Source organism: Halictus rubicundus, unplaced genomic scaffold (genome assembly GCF_050948215.1).
Source record: "Halictus rubicundus isolate RS-2024b unplaced genomic scaffold, iyHalRubi1_principal scaffold0091, whole genome shotgun sequence".
Classification (NCBI taxonomy): Eukaryota; Metazoa; Arthropoda; class Insecta; order Hymenoptera; family Halictidae; genus Halictus; species Halictus rubicundus.
In genome coordinates, this window is record NW_027488632.1 from 135,310 (window position 1) to 153,974 (window position 18,665).

Below are 18,665 nucleotides of genomic sequence, written 5' to 3' on the forward strand. Positions count from 1 at the left end.
CCTATCAAATCCCCTATCCTATCTTCTATCCTATCCTATCCTCTATCCTATCCTATCGTCTATCCTATCCTATCCTATCCTCTATCCTATCCTATCCTCTATCCTATCCTATCCTCTATCCTATCCTCTATCCTAGCCTATCCTCTATCCTATCAAATCCAATCCCCTATCCTATCCTCTATCCAATCCTATCCCCTATGCAATCCTATCCTCAATCCTATCCTTTCCTGTATCCTATCCTAGCCTGTATCCTCTATCCTATCGTATCCTCTACCCTATCATATCCTCTATCCTATCGTATCCTCTATCCTATCCTATCCTCTATCCTATCCTATCCTCTATCCTTTCCTATCCTCTATCCTATCCTCTATCCTAGCCTATACTCTATCCTATCCTATCCAATCCCCTATCCTATCCTCTATCCAATCCTATCCTCAATCCTATCCTTTCCTGTATCCTATCCTATCCTCTATCCTCTATCCTATCCAATCCTCTGTCCTATCCTATCCTCTCTCCTATCCTATCGTGTATCCTATCCTATCGTGTATCCTATCCTCTATCCTATCCTATCCTCTATCCTATCAAATCCCCTATCCTATCCTCTGTCCTATCCTATCCTCTACCCTATCCTATCCTCTATCCTATCCTATCCTCTATCCTATCCTATCCTCTATCCTATCCTATCCTCTATCCTATCCTATCCTCTATCCTATCCTATCCTCCACCCTATGAAATCCCATATCCTATCCTCTGTCCTATCCTATCCTATCCTCTATCCTATCAAATCCCCTATCCTATCCTCCATCCTACCCTATCCTGTATCCTATCCTATCCTCTATCTTCTATCGTATCCAATCCTCTATCCTATCCTATCCTCTATTCTATCCTCTATCCTATCCTATCCTCTATAATATCGTACACTCTATCCTATAATATCGTCTATCCGATCCTATTCTCTTTCCTATCCTCTATCCTATCCTATCCTCTATCCTATCCTATCCTCCATCCTATCCTATCTTCTATCCTATCCTATCCTCTATCCTATCAAATCCCCTATCCTATCCTCTGTACTATCCTATCCTCTATCCTATCCTATCCTCTATCCTATCCTCTATCCTATCCTATCCTATCCTCTATCCTATCCTATCCTCTATCCTATCCTATCGTCTATCCTATCCTATCCTCTATCCTATCCAATCCTCCATCCTATCCTATCCTCTATCCTGTCCTATCCTCTATCCTATCCTATCTTCTATCCCATCCTATCCTCTATCCTATCAAATCCCCTATCCTATCCTCTATCCTATCCTATCCTCTATCCTATCCTATCTTTTATCCTATCCTATCTTTTATCCTATCCTATCCTCTATCCTATCCTATCGTCTATCCTATCCTATCCTCTATCCTATCCTATCCTCTAACCTATCCTATCCTCTATCCTATCCTATCTTCCATCCTATCCTTTCCTCTATCCTATCCTATCTTCTATCCTATCCGATCCACTATCCTATCCTATCTTCTATCCTATCTGATCCTCTATCCTATCAAATCCCTATCCTATCTTCTATCCTATCCTATCCTCTATCCTATCCTATCGTCTACCCTATCATCTATCCTATCCTTTCCTCTATCCTATCCTATCCTCTATCCTATCCTATCGTCTATCCTATCCTATCCTATCCTCTATCCTCTCCTCTATCGTATCCAATCCTCTATCCTATCCTATCCCCTATCCTATCCTATCCTCTATCCTATCCTATCGTCAATCCTGTCCTATCCTCTATCCTATCCTATCCTCTATCCTATCCTCTATCCTAGCCTATCCTCTATCCTATCAAATCCAATCCCCTATCCTATCCTCTATCCAATCCTATCCCCTATCCAATCCTATCCTCAAACCTATCCTTTCCTGTATCCTATCCTATCCTGTATCCTCTATCCTATCGTATCCTCTACCCTATCATATCCTCTATCCTATCGTATCCTCTATCCTATCCTATCCTCTATCCTATCCTATCCTCTATCCTTTCCTATCCTCTATCCTATCCTATCGTCTATCCTATCCTATCCTCTATCCTATCCTATCCTCTATCCTATCCTATCTTCTATCCTATCCTATCCTATCTCCCATCCTATCCTATCCTCTATCCTATCAAATCCCCTATCCTATCAAATCATCTATCCTATCCTCTATCCTATCCTATCCTCTATCCTATCCTATCTTCTATCCTATCCTATCCTCTATCCTATCAAATCCCCTATCCTATCCTCTATCCTATCCTATCCTCTATCCTATCCTATCTTTTATCCTATCCTATCTTTTATCCTATCCTATCCTCTATCCTATCCTATCGTCTATCCTATCCTATCCTCTATCCTATCCTATCCTCTAACCTATCCTATCCTCTATCCTATCCTATCTTCCATCCTATCCTTTTCTCTATCCTATCCTATCTTCTATCCTATCCGATCCACTATCCTATCCTATCTTCTATCCTATCTGATCCTCTATCCTATCAAATCCCCTATCCTATCTTCTATTATTTCCTATCCTCTATCCTATCCTATCGTCTATCCTATCCTCTATCCTATCCTTTCCTCTATCCTATCCTATCCTCTATCCTATCCTATCGTCTATCCTATCCTATCCTATCCTCTATCCTATCCTCTATCCTATCCTATCGTCTATCCTATCCTATCCTCTATCCTATCCAATCCTCCATCCTATCCTATCCTCTATCCTGTCCTATCCTCTATCCTATCCTATCTTCTATCCTATCCTATCCTCTATCCTATCAAATCCCCTATCCTATCCTCTATCCTATCCTATCCTCTATCCTATCCTATCTTTTATCCTATCCTATCTTTTATCATATCCTATCCTCTATCCTATCCTATCGTCTATCCTATCCTATCCTCTATCCTATCCTATCCTCTAACCTATCCTATCCTCTATCCTATCCTATCTTCCATCCTATCCTTTCCTCTATCCTATCCTATCTTCTATCCTATCCGATCCACTATCCTATCCTATCTTCTATCCTATCTGATCCTCTATCCTATCAAATCCCCTATCCTATCTTCTATCCTATCCTATCCTCTATCCTATCCTATCGTCTATCCTATCCTCTATCCTATCCTTTCCTCTATCCTATCCTATCCTCTATCCTATCCTATCGTCTATCCTATCCTATCCTATCCTCTATCCTCTCCTCTATCCTATCCAATCCTCTATCCTATCCTATCCCCTATCCTATCCTATCCTCTATCCTATCCTATCGTCAATCCTGTCCTATCCTCTATTCTATCCTATCCTCTATCCTATCCTCTATCCTAGCCTATCCTCTATCCTATCAAATCCAATCCCCTATCCTATCCTCTATCCAATCCTATCCCCTATCCAATCCTATCCTCTATCCTATCCAATCCTCCATCCTATCCTATCCTCTATCCTGTCCTATCCTCTATCCTATCCTATCTTCTATCCTATCCTATCCTCTATCCTATCAAATCCCCTATCCTATCCTCTATCCTATCCTATCCTCTATCCTATCCTATCTTTTATCCTATCCTATCCTCTATCCTATCCTATCGTCTATCCTATCCTATCCTCTATCCTATCCTATCCTCTAACCTATCCTATCCTCTATCCTATCCTATCTTCCATCCTATCCTTTCCTCTATCCTATCCTATCTTCTATCCTATCCGATCCACTATCCTATCCTATCTTCTATCCTATCTGATCCTCTATCCTATCTGATCCTCTATCCTATCAAATCCCCTATCCTATCTTCTATCCTATCCTATCCTCTATCCTATCCTATCGTCTATCCTATCCTCTATCCTATCCTTTCCTCTATCCTATCCTATCCTCTATCCTATCCTATCGTCTATCCTATCCCATCCTATCCTCTATCCTATCCTATCCTCTATCCTATCCTATCTTCTATCCTATCCTATCCGCTATCGTATGAAATCCCCTATCCTATCCTCTATCCTATCCTATCCTCTATCCTATCCTATCCTCTATCCTTTCCTATCCTCTATCCTATCCTATCGTCTATCCTATCCTATCCTCTATCCTATCCTATCCTCTATCCTATCAAATCCCCTATCCTATCCTCTATCCTATCCTATCCTCTATCCTATCCTATCTTTTATCCTATCCTATCCTCTATCCTATCAAATCCCCTATCCTATCCTCTATCCTATCCTATCCTCTATCCTATCCTATCTTTTATCCTATCCTATCCTCTATCCTATCCTATCGTCTATCCTATCCTATCCTCTATCCTATCCTATCCTCTAACCTATCCTATCCTCTATTGTATCCTATCTTCCATCCTATCCTTTCCTCTATCCTATCCTATCTTCTATCCTATCCGATCCACTATCCTATCCTATCTTCTATCCTATCTGATCCTCTATCCTATCAAATCCCCTATCCTATCTTCTATCCTATCCTATCCGCTATCGTATGAAATCCCCTATCCTATCCTCTATCCTATCCTATCCTCTATCCTATCCTATCCTCTATCCTTTCCTGTCCTCTATCCTATCCTATCGTCTATCCTATCCTATCCTCTATCCTATCCTATCCTCTATCCTATCCTATCTTCTATCCTATCCTATCCTATCTTCCATCCTATCCTATCCTCTATCCTATCAAATCCCCTATCCTATCAAATCATCTATCCTATCCTCTATCCTATCCTATCCTCTATCCTATCCTATCCTCTATCCTATCCTTTTTTTTTTTTTTTTTTCCGAGGAGGTAATCTCGTTACGGATACCCGAACCCCCCCCCCCCCCGGGGGGGGTGGTCCGGGTTATGTGGGACTCCTCGGCTGGTTGGTGCAACGCCGGATATACCCACTAACTCCTTCCCCGTCCGTCCCTAGACTCCTGGGGGCACCCGTGCTCTGCGCGCGCATGTCAATCCGGTGTGCCCCCGCCTTAGCATACCACCCAGGGGGGGGACGCGGCCCCCTCCCGTACCTACTCTGTCCGAAGGCACCACGCAACGGACGACGTGGCGCCTTCCCCCCCTGTTAGGCCGCCCGATGAGCATCCGAGCCCCCGCCCGAGATGCCCGGCGGCCTCCGGGGACGCCGTTGGTGACCGAGTGTAAGGGGATATCCGATCCCCCGCCTCGAGATCATCAAGGTCGTCCCCGCTCGCGTCAGAGGCGTCGCAACGGGGGTACGCCCCCGGGGCGTACCCTGCGCCGCCTCCCCCCCCCTTCGGCCGGGATCGTGATTACGCTCCCGATCCCGTTCCGCAGCCTCCTTCCGCAGCATAACCCGCTCGCAGAAGGAAGCGAACCCCCTCCACGCCTCCTCGCCACCGGCTGCCGCAGCGACGACAGCCGGGAGCGAGAGGTCGTGGCCCACCGCGCGCCGCAGGGCACGGCGCTCTCCCCCCCATGCCGGACACTCCTCCAGAGTGTGTTGCGCCGTGTCCCGCGGCTCGCCGCAGTGGTGACACGCCTCCTCGGTCTCCCTCCCGATGCGACACAGGTAGTCGCCGAAGCACCCGTGCCCGCTCATCACCTGCGTCACACGGTAGGAGACCCTATGCCCCATCCATCCCCTGTTCCATTGATCGAACACCGGGAGGATGGCCCGAACGGCCCGCCTCTCGCCCTCCCTTGTCCCGGGAAGGCTATCGCGCCACTCCCGGGCTGCGTGCCGCCGAGCATGTCGCCTGAGCTCATCCACCATGAGCCGCGCCTGATCCGGGGCCACCCCCCGGAACCGGAGTTCCCTGGAGTGCGTATGCACATCCGCCAACACGCGGGCCTCCAGCTCGAGGGGGATCAGCCCCGACATCACCATCGCCGTCGCGTATGAAATGGTGCGGTACCCCCGCACGATGCCTATGGCCAGCCTGCGCTCGATGCGACGCAGCAGCGACCGTGTGCCGCCACTGCGCCCCCTAGCCAAGACATCGCGCGCCCATACAGGGGCCCCGTACAGGACCAAAACTCGCACCACCACCGCGAACAGACGACGCACCCGTCCACAGGGTCCCCCGAGATTCGGGAGAAGGCGACCGAGCGCAGCGGTCGCCCTCTCCGCCCGGGGCGCCAGCGACTCAAGGTGGCGGTCAAAACGCCACCGGCCGTCAAGCTCGAGTCCCAGGTACCGCATCTGGGACCCGACCTTGACCATCCCCTCCCCCACGCAGATCCAGCACTGGGGAGGCGCCGCCAACCGGGCCGAGCGGAGAAACCACATGGCCCTGGTTTTCTCGACGGACACCTCTAGGCCCAGCGACCGGATCGCGCGCACCGCGCGCCACGCGCCGCGCTCCGCCAGGCAGATGGCCTCCTTCGCATACCTCCCGGTGGCCAATACCAGCGTGTCGTCGGCGTAACACGTCAGGCTGACCCCGGGAGGCATCTCCTCCCGCAGGACGCGATCGTACGCAAGATTCCACAGCAACGGGCCCAACACCGAGCCCTGCGGAACCCCGCGCACGACGCCCCTGCGCACCATCCCGTACCGGCCGGGATACTCTATACCCCTGTCGGAGAGATAGCTCCCGATCACCCTTCTGAGATACAGAGGCACCCGGTGGAAGACCAGGGCCTCCATTATCCGATCCCAGGGGACGGTGTTGAACGCGTTAGCGATATCCAAGGATATCGCCAACGCAACACCGCCCCCCCTCGTACAGGCCTCCGAGAGAGCCCTCACCCGCCGAATAGCGTCGACGGTGGAGAGACCCTCCCGGAAGCCGAATTGAACCCCGCTCAGATCGGGGACCCCTCCCGCCGACAGGTGCCGGACGAGGCGTCCAACGAGTACGCGCTCGAACAACTTCCCCGCCTCGTCCAGCAGACAAATTGGCCGGTACCCTGAGGGCGAGTCCCGGGACTTGCCCCCCTTCGGAAGGAGGACCAACCTGCCCGACTTCCACTCCGTGGGGAACACCCCCTCCCTCAGACAGCCGTTATACAGCTGCCGGAGTTCGGCGGCGAGTCCCCCCTCCAGGGCCAAGACCAACGCGCGGCCCGGCACCCCGTCCGGGCCCGGGGCCTTGCGGCCCACCCGCCGCGCCCTGGCCATCGCCTCACCCAGCTCGCCGGCCGACACCTCCCACTCTGTGGACCAGGAGAGAGGCTCCTGTTCCCAATGGGAGCGGCGCAGTTGTCCCCCCTCTCGCGGGAAGAGGGACGCCACCACTCCCTCGAGCAGGTGGGGGTCCATCGACTCCGTCACCGGAGGCGCCCACGCGCGCAGCTTGTTCATGACAAGCTTGTACGGGCGCCCCCATGGATCGGAGTCCACCGTGCCGACGAGCTCCGACCACGCGTCGGCCTTGGCCCGCGCGATAGCCCTGCGGAGAACCCCGAGCGCGGCTCGGTACTCCCCGCCGAGCCTCGCCGTCGCCTCCTCGTCGTCGCGCCTCCTACGCGCTCGGCCGTACCGACGCCGCGCGGCATTGCAGGCACGCCGGAGCTCCGCAATGCCGGCGGACCACCAGTACGCCGCCCTCCTGGGGGCGAACCGGCTGCGGGGCATGGCGGTGTCGCACACCGCCGTCATTACCTCCCGCAGCCGCCTCGCCCCTTGCGCAGGCGCCAGCTCGGACAGGGCCGGCCCCGTCCATGTCGCCGCGGCTACCGCGGCCCCGAACGCGTCCGCGTCCAGCCGCTTCAAGGCCCATCGCAGCCGTCGGTCCCCCCGGCCCGGCCGGGAATCCCGCGCGTGGAGGGTGGGCCACACGTCCATGACGATGGGCGTATGGTCTGACGCAATCTCTATCTCCTCGGCCACCCTCCATCCCGACACCCGGCGCACGGCCGAGGGAGTCCCCCATGTCAGGTCGACAATCGAGACCCCCTGCGGACGCACGCACGTCGGCGTGGATCCCCGGTTAATCAACCGGAGATCCAGGCCGGCCGCCCAGGTTAACACCTCGCTACCCCTAGTGGTCGTCCTGGGACTCCCCCACGATACCGCGTGGGCATTGAAGTCTCCCAAAACGAGAACCGGGCGGGCGCTGCACCGCGCGATGCAGCTGTTCAGCCCGACCAGGAACCCCCGAAATTGATCGAGGCCACAGCTCGGCGAGATGTAGATCCCGACAACCGCGATGTCCCCCCATTGCACCGCCACGAATCCCTCGCCCCGCTCCAGAAGGGAGACCGACGGGGACCCGGGGCGGCCTCCCGCCACTATTACTACGGAGCCGATCTCGTCCCCCACCCAGAAGGGGTGTTCGGGGATTGCGTACGGCTCCGCCGCAACTGCCAGCCCAGCCCCCCACTCGCGCACGGCTTGGACAAACAGGTCCTGTGCCGCGCGCGAGTGGTTGAGGTTCGCCTGCAGAACCGGAGTAGGATTAAAAGTACCTACTCTAACATGGGCTCTGCAGAGTCCCCTCCCTGGGAGGTCCGGGCCCCCGGCGCCGTCTGCGGCCGCTGCGCGGATGCAGCCCCAGACGCGCCCTTCTCTTTCGTCGCCGCGCGGCCCCTCTTGGGAGCCGGGGCACACGCTTTGGCCCCGAATCTATGGCCCGATGGTCTCCCCAGGTCCGCGCAGAGCGGACACCTGGGGGCGGCCTTACAGGCCGAAGCCCGGTGCTCCGCCGCCCCGCAGCGGTAGCACATCGCGCCTCTGTCGACCGCGCTCTTGCATGTCGCCCGCGTGTGCCCCGTCTCCAAACAACGGAAGCATTGGAGGGGCCGCTCCCTCAGCGCCTCGACGCGGGCCGAGGACCAGCCGACCAGCAGCCGGCCTCCCGCCAACACTTTCTTGACGGCCGCGAGGGGGCCCTGGGCCCAACAGGAGCCCAGCGCCTGCTCCGAGGCGGGTCTGCGGATCTCGCCGACCCGGAACTCCGCCGCGGAACACCCCCCCGCCGCCGCCAGCGCCGCCGCTACGTCCCCGGGCGACACCGAGTCGTCCAGGCCCGCCACGCGCACCTCGCCGCGCTTGACCGCCTGGGAGACCTTAACCCCGGTCCCCCCAAGCGCCTCGGCGATCCTCCCGGAGAGGGCCCGTGCCTTCTCCTGGCACCCCGTGCCCCTGACCTCCAGGAGGATCCCGCCGGTTTTCGACCGCCTGGGAAGCACCCCCGACTCGATCCCGATAGCCTTGAGGTCCACCCTCTCTTTTGCCCTGGCCATCACCTCCGAATAAGTGAGCTTGCAGCTCTCGGGGATGGTGATGGCCACTGCTCCCGTTCTGGGGGTGCGTCCCAGGCCACCGTCCCTCCCGGCGGCGGGCTTCGCCGCGCTCGCGCCGCCCTGCACTCGTGCGCCGCCCGCCGCCCTCGGCTCCCTCGCAGCCTGCAGCCGTGAAGCGGCGGCAGCTGCCTCGGCCGCGGCTGCTCTCGCCGCAGCCTCCTCCGCGGCCATCTTCTTCTTGGCCCTCTTCGCCGCCTTGCTCGTCACCTCCATCCACGAGGCCGGGACGACCGGTGGCGGAATGATAACGGGGGGCACCACCCTCACGTTGGACACGACCACCGGTCCAGTCCCCTTGGTGACAGACGTCGCCGGCAGAGAAGCCACCGGCGTCGCCTCGCGCGCCGATTTACCCTCCACCCGGAGGGCCGGGGCCAACCCGGCCAGAATCGTCCGGAACCGCTCCTCCATCCGGGCCTCTAGCTCCCGGTTCCTGGCCGTTATCAGCGCGCCGACCCGGAGAAGCAGGGCTTCGGAGTCCAAAACTCCCGCTCCCTCCCCCGACGGTCCCATCGCCTCCATCCCCCGCGTACGGACCCCCGCTGTCGAGGAGGCGGGGGGCGCTTCCCCTATTGGCGCATGTCCCGCCCGGCGACCGCTGTCGGTGTTCGCCCGCCGCCCGGCCTCCATTGACCGGAGCCTCGCCCGGAGGTCACCCGCCTCCTTCGCGAGGGCCGCGTTCTGCTCGCGGAGGCGGGCCACCTCCTGGCTACCCTGCCACGCCATCCCGGTAAAGCACCGCTGCATCAAGGTGGTGAAGTGGGCCCTGGCGACTGCAGAACAATCCCGCAAGTCTTTAGCCAGGTCCCCCTTGAGGCCCTTTGAGACGGTGGAGACTCTCTCCACCCTCAACATCGCCTCCTCCACCTCCCCTACTAGCTGCGCCGTCGGCATCCTCCCACCCAGCTCGATGAGGTCATCCACCCTCCTCGTCTGACTCCTCTCGGCGCGGCCGCCGAGGGCCAGATCCATGGTGGGCGTCCCCGACGAGCCCTCCCCGGGGTCCGTCCGCGACACCGACCCGCCGCGGGTGTGCTGCCCCCCCTCTAACCGGGCACGCTTGGGGTCAGAGACCCCAGATGTCGCGCCCCGCTTCTCCGCGCCCCCGCGCGTCACGATCGAGCCGACGGAGCTCGAGATGGAGATGATTGTTTCATCCCCATCCGAGTCCTCGTCCGCGATGACCACGACCGCGTCCTCCCCGGCAGTAATCGTTGCCATCCCCTCCCCGTCAGTGACCGCTGCCGTCTCTTCCCCCGCCGCAGCTGCTGCCGTATCGGCAGCCTCCCCCACAATATCAAGGTTTTTATTATACGATTCCATATCTGGTCCCACGAGATTGGCAGGAAAAAACACGTCCGCCCGGGCAGAGCCTCCTTGCCCGGGTAAGGCTAATTTCAACTGGAGTTCGCCAGGTATCCAGAGATGGTGCGCTAGTGGCTGATGTACCCCACCAGCCGCGCCCTGTAGCCAGGGCGTACCCTCTCACCGCGCACCTAAGCTTAGGGCATTAGGGATTTTTATAGAGGTTATCATCCTCGCGGCCCGGCCGATTAAGGCAAGACCACCGTTCCGGTAAAACATGACCACCGGTTTACGGCAAGGGCCCTGCGGCGACCTCCCCGGTCGTTATCGCAGGACCCATTCCGCGGTTTTTTATCCCTCCGTGTGAGCCTTACCGGCAAGGGAGGCCCTGCCAGGATCCGAAGATCCCGCCGGCATCGCCTCATACATCATTGGGACTACTTTCCGCGGAATACCCCTCGCTCCGTTAGCAACACACAACTATGTGTGTTCCCAGGGACCACCACGAGGAGGTGGAGCGTAGAGGATTTTAGGGATATGACCGCCACCACTGTGGCATACCTAGTAGTGGATCCGAGTCACCACTACTAAGCCCATATCCCCTCGGTCCCCATCCTCTATCCTATCCTTTCCTCTATCCTATCCTATCCTCTATCCTATCCTATCGTCTATCCTATCCTATCCTCTATCCTATCCTATCCTATCCTCTATCCTATCCTATCCTCTATCCTATCCTATCTTCTATCCTATCCTATCCGCTATCCTATGAAATCCCCTATCCTATCCTCTATCCTATCCTATCCTCTATCCTATCCTATCCTCTATCCTATCCTATCTTCTATCCTATCCTATCGTCTATCCTATCCTATCCTCTATCCTATCCTATCCTCTATCCTATCCTATCCTCTATCCTATCCTATCCTCTATCCTATCCTATCCTCTATCCTATCCTATCCTCTATCCTATCCTATCCTCTATCCTATCCTATCCTCTATCCTATCCTATCATCTATCCTCAATCCTATCCTTTCCTGTATCCTATCCAATCCTCTATCCTATCCTGTCCTCTATCCTATCCTATCCTCTATCCCATCCTATCCTCTATCCTATCCTCTATCCTATCCTATCCTCTATCCTATCCTATCTTCTATCCTATCCGATCCTCTATCCTAACAAATCCCCTATCCTATCTTCTATCCTATCCTATCCTCTATCCTATCCTATCCTCTATCCTATCCTATCGTCTATCCTATCCTCTATCCTATCCTATCGTCTATCCTATCCTATCCTCTATCCTATCCTCTCCTGTATCCTATTCTATCCTCTATTCTATCCTATCCTCTATCCTATCCTATCCTCTATCCTATCCTATCGTCTATCCTATCCTCTATCCTATCCTATCCTGTATCCTATCCTATCCTCTATCCTATCCTATCCTCTATCCTATCCTATCTTCTATCCTATCCTATCCTATCTTCTATCGTATCCTATACTCTATCCTATCCTTTCCTGTATCCTATCCTATCCATTATCCTCTATCCTATCCAATCCTCTGTCCAATCCTATCCTCTATCCTATCCTATCTTCTATCCTATCCTATCCTATCTTCTATCCTATCCTATCCTCTATCCTATCCTTTCCTGTATCCTATCCTATCCATTATCCTCTATCCTATCCTATCCTCTATCCTATCCTATCGTCTATCCTATCCTCTATCCTATCCTATCCTCTATCCTATCCTATCCTCTATCCTATCCTACCCTCTATCCTATCCTATCTTCTATCCTATCCTATCCTACCTTCTATCCTATCCTATCCTCTATCCTATCCTATCCTCTATCCTATCCTATCCTCTATCCTATCCTATCCTCTATCCTATCATTTCCTCTATCCTATCCTATCCTCTATCCTATCCTATCGTCTATCCTATCCTATCCTATCCTCTATCCTATCCTCTATCATATCCTATCCTATCCTATCCTATCCTCTATCCTATCCTATCTTCTATCCTATCCTATCCTCTATCCTATCCTCTCCTCTATCCTATCCAATCCTCTATCCTATCCTATCCCCTATCCCATCCTATCCTCTATCCTATCCTATCGTCAATCCTGTCCTATCCTCTATCCTATCCTATCCTCTATCCTATCCTCTATCCTAGCCCATCCTCTATCCTATCAAATCCAATCCCCTATCCTATCCTCTATCCAATCCTATCCCCTATCCAATCCTATCCTCAATCCTATCCTTTCCTGTATCCTATCCTATCCTGTATCCTCTATCCTATCGTATCCTCTATCCTATCCTATCCTCTATCCTATCCTTTCCTCTATCCTATCCTATCCTCTATCCTATCCTATCGTCTATCCTATCCTATCCTATCCTCTATCCTATCCTCTATCATATCCTATCCTATCCTATCCTATCCTCTATCCTATCCTATCTTCTATCCTATCCTATCCTCTATCCTATCCTCTCCTCTATCCTATCCAATCCTCTATCCTATCCTATCCCCTATCCTATCCTATCCTCTATCCTATCCTATCGTCAATCCTGTCCTATCCTCTATCCTATCCTATCCTCTATCCTATCCTCTATCCTAGCCCATCCTCTATCCTATCAAATCCAATCCCCTATCCTATCCTCTATCCAATCCTATCCCCTATCCAATCCTATCCTCAATCCTATCCTTTCCTGTATCCTATCCTATCCTGTATCCTCTATCCTATCGTATCCTCTATCCTATCCTATCCTCTATCTTATCCTATCCTCTATCCTATCCTATCGTGTATCCTATCCTATCGTGTATCCTATCCTATCGTGTATCCTATCCTCTATCCTATCCTATCCTCTATCCTATCCTATCCTCTATCCTATCAAATCCCCTTTCCTATCCTCTGTCCTATCCTATCCTCTACCCTATCCTATCCTCTATCCTATCCTATCCTCTATCCTATCCTATCCTCTATCCTATCCTATCCTCTATCCTATCCTATCCTCTATCCTATCCTATCCTCTATCCTATCCTATCCTCTATCCTATCCTATCTTCTATCCTATCCTATCCTCCACCCTATGAAATCCCATATCCTATCCTCTGTCCTATCCTATCCTCTATCCTATCCTATCCTCTATCCTATCCTATCCTCTATCCTATCCTATCCTCTATCCTATCCTCTATTCTATCCTATCCTCTATCCTATCCTATCCACTATCCTATCCTATCCTCTATCCTATCCTATCCTCTATCCTATCAAATCCCCTATCCTATCCTCTATCCTATCCTATCCTGTATCCTATCCTATCCTCTATCGTCTATCGTATCCAATCCTCTATCCTATCCTATCCTCTATTCTATCCTCTATCCTATCCTATCCTCTATAATATCGTACACTCTATCCTATAATATCGTCTATCCGATCCTATTCTCTTTCCTATCCGCTATCCTATCCTATCCTCTATCCTATCCTATCCTCTATCCTATCCTATCTTCTATCCTGTCCTATCCTCTATCCTATCAAATCCCCTATCCTATCCTCTGTACTATCCTATCCTCTATCCTATCCTATCCTCTATCCTATCCTCTATCCTATCCTATCCTATCCTCTATCCTATCCTATCCTCTATCCTATCCTATCGTCTATCCTATCCTATCCTCTATCCTATCCAATCCTCCATCCTATCCTATCCTCTATCCTGTCCTATCCTCTATCCTATCCTATCTTCTATCCTATCCTATCCTCTATCCTATCAAATCCCCTATCCTATCCTCTATCCTATCCTATCCTCTATCCTATCCTATCTTTTATCCTATCCTATCCTCTATCCTATCCTATCGTCTATCCTATCCTATCCTCTATCCTATCCTATCCTCTAACCTATCCTATCCTCTATCCTATCCTATCTTCCATCCTATCCTTTCCTCTCTCCTATCCTATCTTCTATCGTATCCGATCCACTATCCTATCCTATCTTCTATCCTATCTGATCCTCTATCCTATCAAATCCCCTATCCTATCTTCTATCCTATCCTATCCTCTATCCTATCCTATCGTCTATCCTATCCTCTATCCTATCCTTTCCTCTATCCTATCCTATCCTCTATCCTATCCTATCGTCTATCCTATCCTATCCTATCCTCTATAATATCCTATCTTCTATCCTATCCTATCCGCTATCGTATGAAATCCCCTATCCTATCCTGTATCCTATCCTATCCTGTATCCTATCCTATCCTCTATCCTTTCCTATCCTCTACCCTATCCTATCGTCTATCCTATCCTATCCTCTATCCTATCCTATCCTCTATCCTATCCTATCTTCTATCCTATCCTATCCTATCTTCCATCCTATCCTATCCTCTATCCTATCAAATCCCCTATCCTATCAAATCATCTATCCTATCCTCTATCCTATCCTATCCTCTATCCTATCCTATCTTCTATCCTATCCTATCCTCTATCCTATCCTTTCCTCTATCCTATCCTATCCTCTATCCTATCCTATCGTCTATCCTATCCTATCCTCTATCCTATCCTATCCTATCCTCTATCCTATCCTATCTTCTATCCTATCCTATCCGCTATCCTATGAAATACCCTATCCTATCCTCTGTCCTATCCTATCCTCTATCCTATCCTATCCTCTATCCTATCCTATCTTCTATCCTATCCTATCGTCTATCCTATCCTATCCTCTATCCTATCCTATCCTCTATCCTATCCTATCCTCTATCCTATCCTATCGTCTATCCTATCCTATCCTATCCTCTATCCTATCCTATCCTCTATCCTATCCTTTCCTGTATCCTATCCTATCCATTATCCTCTATCCTATCCAATCCTCTGTCCTATCCTATCCTCTATCCTATCCTATCTTCTATCCTATCCTCTATCCTATCCTATCCTCTATCCTATCCTATCTTCTATCCTATCCTATCCTCTATTCTATCCTATCCTCTATCCTATCCTATCCTCTATCCTATCCTCTATCCTATCCTATCCTCTATCCTATCCTATCGTGTATCCTATCCTCTATCCTATCCTATCGTCTATCGTATCCTATCATCTATCCTATCCTATCCTCTATCCTATCCTATCCTCTATCCTATCCTATCTTCTATCCTATCCTATCCTATCTTCTATCCTATCCTATCCTCTATCCTATCCTTTCCTGTATCCTATCCTATCCATTATCCTCTATCCTATCCAATCCTCTGTCCTATCCTATCCTCTATCCTATCCTATCTTCTATCCTATCCTCTATCCTATCCTATCCTCTATCCTATCCTATCCTCTATCCTATCCTATCTTCTATCCTATCCTATCCTCTATTCTATCCTATCCTCTATCCTATCCTATCCTCTATCCTATCCTATCGTCTAACCTATCCTCTATCCTATCCTATCGTCTATCCTATCCTATCATCTATCCCATCCTATCCTCTATCCTATCCTATCTTCTATCCTATCCTATCCTATCTTCTATCCTATCCTATCCTCTATCCTATCCTATCCTCTATCCTATCCTATCGTCTATCCTATCCTCTATCCTATCCTATCCTCTATCCTATCCTGTCCTCTATCCTATCCTATCTTCTATCCTATCCTATCCTATCTTCTATCCTATCCTATCCTCTATCCTATCCTATCCTCTATCCTATCCTATCCTCTATCCTATCCTATCCTCTATCCTATCCTATCGTCTATCCTGTATTATCCTCTATCCTATCCTATCCTCTATCCTATCCTCTATCCTATCCTCTATCCTAGCCTATCTTCTATCCTATCCTATCCAATCCCCTATCCTATCCTCTATCCAATCCTATCCTCAACCCTATCCTTTCCTTTATCCTATCCTATCCTCTATCCTCTATCCTATCCTATTCTCTACCCTATCATATCCTCTATCCTATAATATCCTCTATCCTATCCTATCCTCTATCCAATCCTCTGTCGTATCCTATCCTCTATCCTATCCTATCCTCTATCCTATCCTATCCTCTATCCTACCCTATCCTCTATCCTATCCTATCCTCTATACTATCCAATCCTCTATCCTATCCTATCCTCAATCCTATCCTATCCTCTATCCCATCCTATCGTCTATCCTATCCTAGCCTATCCTCTATCCTATCAAATCCCCTATTCTATAAAATCCTCTATCCTATCCTCCATCCTATCCTATCCTCTAACCTATTCTCTCCTCTATCCTATTCTATCCTCTATCCTATCCTATCCTCTATCCTATCCTATCGTCTATCCTATCCTCTATCCTATCCTCTATCCTATCCTATCCTATATCCTATCCTATCGTCTATCCTATCAAATCCCCTATCCTATCTTCTATCCTATCCTATCCTCTATCCTATCCTATTCTCTACCCTATCATATCCTCTATCCTATAATATCCTCTATCCTATCCTATCCTCTATCCAATCCTCTGTCGTATCCTATCCTCTATCCTATCCTATCCTCTATCCTATCCTATCCTCTATCCTACCCTATCCTCTATCCTATCCTATCCTCTATACTATCCAATCCTCTATCCTATCCTATCCTCAATCCTATCCTATCCTCTATCCCATCCTATCGTCTATCCTATCCTATCCTATCCTCTATCCTAACAAATCCCCTATCCTATAAAATCCTCTATCCTATCCTCCATCCTATCCTATCCTGTAACCTATTCTCTCCTCTATCCTATTCTATCCTCTATCCTATCCTATCCTCTATCCTATCCTATCGTCTATCCTATCCTCTATCCTATCCTCTATCCTATCCTATCCTATATCCTATCCTATCGTCTATCCTATCCTATCCTCTATCCTATCCTACCTTCTATCCTATCCTATCCTCTATCCTATCCTTTCCTGTATCCTATCCTATCTTCTATCCTATCCTATCCTCTATCCTATTGTAGGAAGTATCGTTGACTCCCTAGTGCATCCGCTAGGCGACGCAGCGGGCGCCAATAAATAGGAGCACGACTCTATGTGTCTAGGGACTTTCCCCGAGACACTCTCGGCGTCCTCCCTAGGCACCAGTCGCACTGAGTCTGCCGCCACGTGCAGATACAAATAAAGTTCCTCTTGCCAACATACACGTGCCTAGTTCTTTACCTGGATGGTAGGCCCCATACCTACAACTGGTGACCCCGACGTGATTGATATGGAGCCGCCTGCGCAAAACATGGCCGTAGCCGTGCACATGGCGAAATTCTGGGCGGAAAAACGAGCGTTATGGTTTGCGCACCTGGACGCCCAGTTCGGTTAGCGCGGGATAACCCAGGAGGACACCAAGTACCACCACGTTGTGGCGCAACTTGACGTAAGAACCGCGGAAGAAGTGGAGGACATCCTGCTGAACCCGCCGGAGCAGAATAAGTACACGCGGCTAAAGGAGGAATTAATCACGCGGCTCTCCACTTCCAAGCAGAGGAAGATTAAGCAGCTCCTCGAACACGAGGAACGAGGAGACCGGACGCCGTCGCAGTTCCTGCGGCACATAAGGAGCCTGGCGGGCAACGAGGTGCCGGAGGATTTCATCCGGACTCTGTGGATGAGTAGGTTACCCGTCGCCATGCAATCGGTGCTGGCCACACAAGATGGCGTCGAGCTCGAGAAAGTGGCGGCCCTGGCGGATCGGATCAGCGAGGTCACGCCGGCGCAGATCCACCCAGCAGCGGCGGCAAACAATGTCGCTGCGCTCGGCGACATCAACGCCCTCGTTGAGCAAATTGCCGCACTCGTGACCACCAAGCTGGAGGGCAGAGGGCGCCAACCAAGGAGCAGCACGCCCAGCAGCCGGTACCGTAGACGTTCCCGATCGAAGTCCAAGGCCGAATCTCGCCCCAGCGGCATCTGCTGGTATCACGGGCGATTCGGAGAAAAGGCGACAAAGTGCACGAAGCCGTGTACTTTCCAGTCGGGAAACGACCTACAGAGTCGCTGATGGCGACAAGCGGCCCTGAGAGGACAGCACGTCGCCTCTTCGTAACCGACGCGACGACGAAGACCCAGTACCTGGTCGATACCGGGGCTGAGGTCAGCGTGTTCCCGCGGAAAAAAGTGACCGGTGCGCGAACGAAATCGAGCTACCTGCTGACCGCGGCGAACGGTTCACTAATTAACACTTACGGGCACGTAGTGATTAGTGTAGATTT

The 18,665-nt window shown here is 51.3% G+C and overlaps 1 protein-coding gene across 1 annotated transcript; it reads left to right on the forward strand.

The window, feature by feature from the left end:
- The first annotated feature begins 17,692 nt into the window (after window positions 1-17,692).
- LOC143363683 (uncharacterized) lies at window positions 17,693-18,454 on the forward strand. The gene is made up of 2 exons (XM_076804234.1): window positions 17,693-17,698; window positions 17,792-18,454. Exons 1-2 carry the CDS (start codon window positions 17,693-17,695, stop codon window positions 18,452-18,454), a joined length of 669 nt encoding a protein of 222 aa, XP_076660349.1.
- Window positions 18,455-18,665: the final 211 nt, after the last annotated feature.